The 3,698-nt window shown below is 35.6% G+C and overlaps 1 protein-coding gene across 3 annotated transcripts; it reads left to right on the top strand.

Moving 5' to 3' along the window:
- Window positions 1-317: 317 nt before the first annotated feature.
- On the top strand, window positions 318-3,494 carry LOC127119514 (uncharacterized). Of its 3 annotated transcripts, none has more exons than XM_051049755.1 (5): window positions 318-464; window positions 1,329-1,744; window positions 2,128-2,958; window positions 3,036-3,159; window positions 3,296-3,494. In XM_051049755.1, exons 2-4 carry the CDS (start codon window positions 1,405-1,407, stop codon window positions 3,155-3,157), a joined length of 1,293 nt encoding a protein of 430 aa, XP_050905712.1. In that variant the 5' UTR covers window positions 318-464; window positions 1,329-1,404; the 3' UTR covers window positions 3,158-3,159; window positions 3,296-3,494. The 3 variants fall into 3 exon arrangements, with proteins under 3 accessions (XP_050905712.1, XP_050905711.1, XP_050905710.1); XM_051049754.1 differs by lacking the exon at window positions 318-464 and adding an exon at window positions 526-734 and having other exon boundaries at window positions 3,299-3,494; XM_051049753.1 differs by lacking the exon at window positions 318-464 and adding an exon at window positions 527-734.
- The last annotated feature ends 204 nt before the right edge of the window (window positions 3,495-3,698 follow it).

The following is a 3,698-nucleotide window of genomic DNA, read 5'->3' on the forward strand; positions in this document are numbered from 1 at the left end:
AAATTTTATTTGGCCAACAAAATTTTCATTATACATATATGATTAAGAAAAGTTGAAATTATAGAATTAAAAAACCCTTCGGCCTCAATAACATTTACACTTACTTGCATAAAAAGAATTAATATGTCTTAAAAAACATTCTCTAAGATTTTTAAAAACTAAACTAAATTTAATGATTGGTAACGTGTATCTCTTCTAAAACGAACAGTAATTTTGTGTATCCTAGTAGTAACATAAAGAGAAGACATTCCTTAAACCATGTCCCACTTCCCTTTTTGATTCCTCGGAGTCTCCGTTTAGGGTCATTATATTCTCTCTCTTTTTATTATTTTTAAATTTATTTTATTTTATTTTATTTTCTTGATATTAGTCTTCACAAAGTTTCTCTTCTCTCTCTCTCTCATTACTTCACTCCATTTTTTTAACCTCAACAAAGACAAGAAAAACAGCATTTTCAACTTATGGTAAGTGTTTCACTCATTTTTCTTATAGTTTGCTTTTTTATTCTTGAATTTTTTTTGGTCCCCACATGAATCTTTTCACTGTTTTGCAGAAACTGTGCCATTTTTGTTTATACCTGAATGACGTTGAAACCTTCTGAGCTATTCATTTCATGCTTGCTTTGATTTTCGCTTCTGATTTTCAAGATTTCAGCTTTTTTTTTTCTTTATCAATGTGCTTGATGGAGCTTTATGTTTTTACTTTTGTGCAATGTTTGAAACCCATTTTTTCAGGTACCCTTAAACTGTTTTTTTTTCTCCTTTGGATTCAGCCTTATCCTTTTAGCTCTTACCATGTCACTGTGGTTCTCTAACAAACAATGCTATCTATGTAGGAATTTTACTTTTGTGAATGAATGCATGCACATCAATTTCTTTTGGCTGAATCCAATGTAGGAATCACATGTGTTATTGTCGTGTTCGTGTCGGATACCAACACATGAAGTCGTAGAATCGCATGTGTTTATGGTTTTAGTCATCAAATTCAAGCTAGCTTGATCACAAACTCGTTCGTGTCAACTCGGAAAAACCCCTATGGAATCTTGAATTTGAGGATTAATGAGGGAGTCTAAGACATGAAGGTTAATTTTCTTCATGCATGTTCAACATTGCAGTCTTTCAGTGTGAATTAGTTGTTCCTGGAAAACTCAAACTATAACATTTGTGGTTTTGAATCGTGGTGTTCTGTGATTTTGCTTTGAGACTATCTTGGTTTAATTAATTGGCTGCTATTGGCATTTTTGAATCTTGTTATTGTGGTTTGCTGACATTCCTTGTATTTGCGTACGTATTTGTATTGTATTTACCTAGTATTTCTGTTTGATGTAGAAACGTAATCACTCAATGGTGTAACAAGTACGATGCTCGTTTCTTTGAGTCTCGTCATCACTGGAATTGTTGGAAGATGACAATTACGAAAAGTGAGCAGCTTAAGCATGGTCGACAAGAAAAGAGCTGTAAGAATTTTCGTAAGAACTTTGATCTAAATGTAACTGCTCAAGAGCTGGAGGAAGAGCCCGATTTGCAGTGCGAGTTAATAGAAAATCATTATAGCGGATACCGTGAGAAGCATGTAGATAACCATAGTATGGAAACCGATAAACATGAAGAACTGGTACCTCAGGCAAAGACGATCGAAGTATCCGTTGATCACTTGTTGATTCTAGCACAATCTGCTGAGACATTAGCAGCACAATCTGAGGATAGTGTGCCTTGCACACATACAGCAAACAACCAAAATCAAGGTTTGTGATCGATTTCATATGTCCTTTTCCTCAATTAAGGCTTATCTAGCAAACTCGTTGGTCATAGATCTCGAGAATATGCTAGCGGTGTGTGACCTGTGTTGTCAAATAGCAGCTATAGTATTACGGAATTTGAACAAATAGTTGTTGTTTTGCGATACACTATTCGGGATAAAGTCTTGTCAAATAGAGGCTATAGGCTAGTGACTCTATAGCTATGTAGCGAAGCAAAATTTGAACAAATCGCTATTTTCTGCGATCTGAGAATGACACCGATGATACTATCTTTATTTATTTTGCACATGCATTCTAATTTCTATGCGCTTCAGAGTCTCAATGTGAGAAGAATTTGATTAGTATAACTGCTATTCTTTTGTTTATAGATCAGGCGTGCTCTCAAGAACTACTTGGTAGTTTGTCATCAGGATCCGGAACCCGATTAACTCAAATACGGAAGCAAGCTAGATGTAAATATCTTTTATCGGGTCAAGATACGGATGACGATAACCAAAGCAAACATTTACAAAGAAAAACAATCCGCCTGAGCGAAATAAAGCATCAAGCTAGATGTAAAAGCAAGAATGATTTGCCACCATCACAAATGATCACTGGACCGAGAAACGAGCATCGGCAAGGAAAGATGCTACGTCTAAGTCAGATGAAACACCAAGCTCGTTCCAAAAACAATGCAGTGATGCAGGATAGTGAAAATCACAAGGAATGTCAACATGATGCAAAGCGATTAAGGTCATTCAAGACTAAAAAACCCAGGCAACAGTTAAGGACGGAGCGCGTGAAAAACTCTGCCGGTACAAGATTGCAAGACGATGCAATTTTGCCAAAACATAATGGTCTAATTACATATCAACAAGAGCTTCCTCAAACGTCTGAAGGTACTGAAAATTTAGAAGCAAATTCTCGCGAATATAAACTTCAAGGACATCACGGTTCCAATGAATCGTCAGGGCTCAGATACAAATCATTTCAATATATTCCAAACAGTCTTCCGGTGCAAAACAATGTACTTTTGTTCACCGGCTTACCAAATTACACATTTCAGCTATATGATCCAAATTTGGGGCAGATGTTGTACTTGAATCATGTGCAGCTCAAGGAATATCACCGTGTTATTTCGCGCCATCATCGAGCAGAGCGTATCAAAGAGCAAAGGGCGACGAAGTATAAGCAACAAAAACCAAAGAATCATGTACTAGGTAAAATAAATATACAAATCATTCATTCATTTATCAGTATCAAATACATCTCCATCTGACAACTTAATGTATATCAGAAGCAAATTCAAAGGCACAAAAAGAAAATCTACCTGTAAAAAGACTACGCTTAACTCAACTGAGACGCGAAGTTCGTATAGGGAATCAATGTTCTGTCATGCAAGGACCTGGCAAAAATTAGAGGTAAGAGGCTACTTTAATCTCACATTCACGCAATGTTACTTTACTATATATTCACATCATTACGCGACTGTTTTTCTTTATACAAAAAACTATATGCAATCATTAATGAAAGATCAACCTTGTGTTTCTTGTGCAGAAGTGATTTGGCCATAGCGTGCATTACAGGAACAAGTCCTGCGAAGCTGCCGCGGACATTTGTGCTACCATGCATTTTTAAGATAATGTTTTGTATATACTCCTCATGACAAAACTCTGATAAGTTTTATTTGGTAATTGTTTATCTTTTGACATATATAAATACAAAATGACTAAACAGTTATTTGAGTCTCTGAGTATGTCGGCGGCATCACTATAATGTATCGAAATTACAAAATCGTTCCTGAATGTGTGTTTATCAGTTTGAAGTTTTGATAATCCAAATAGTAGCAATGAACAGAAACAGTTTGAGTAGTTGGCTTCAATTTCTTAATCAGGTCCATGAACATAAATGATCAAATGAGCTGAACATGGAGCTTAACATTGGTCTACTTGTTTGGTTC

The sequence above is a fragment of the Lathyrus oleraceus genome, chromosome 2, assembly GCF_024323335.1.
Source record: "Lathyrus oleraceus cultivar Zhongwan6 chromosome 2, CAAS_Psat_ZW6_1.0, whole genome shotgun sequence".
NCBI classification, from domain to species: Eukaryota; Viridiplantae; Streptophyta; class Magnoliopsida; order Fabales; family Fabaceae; genus Lathyrus; species Lathyrus oleraceus.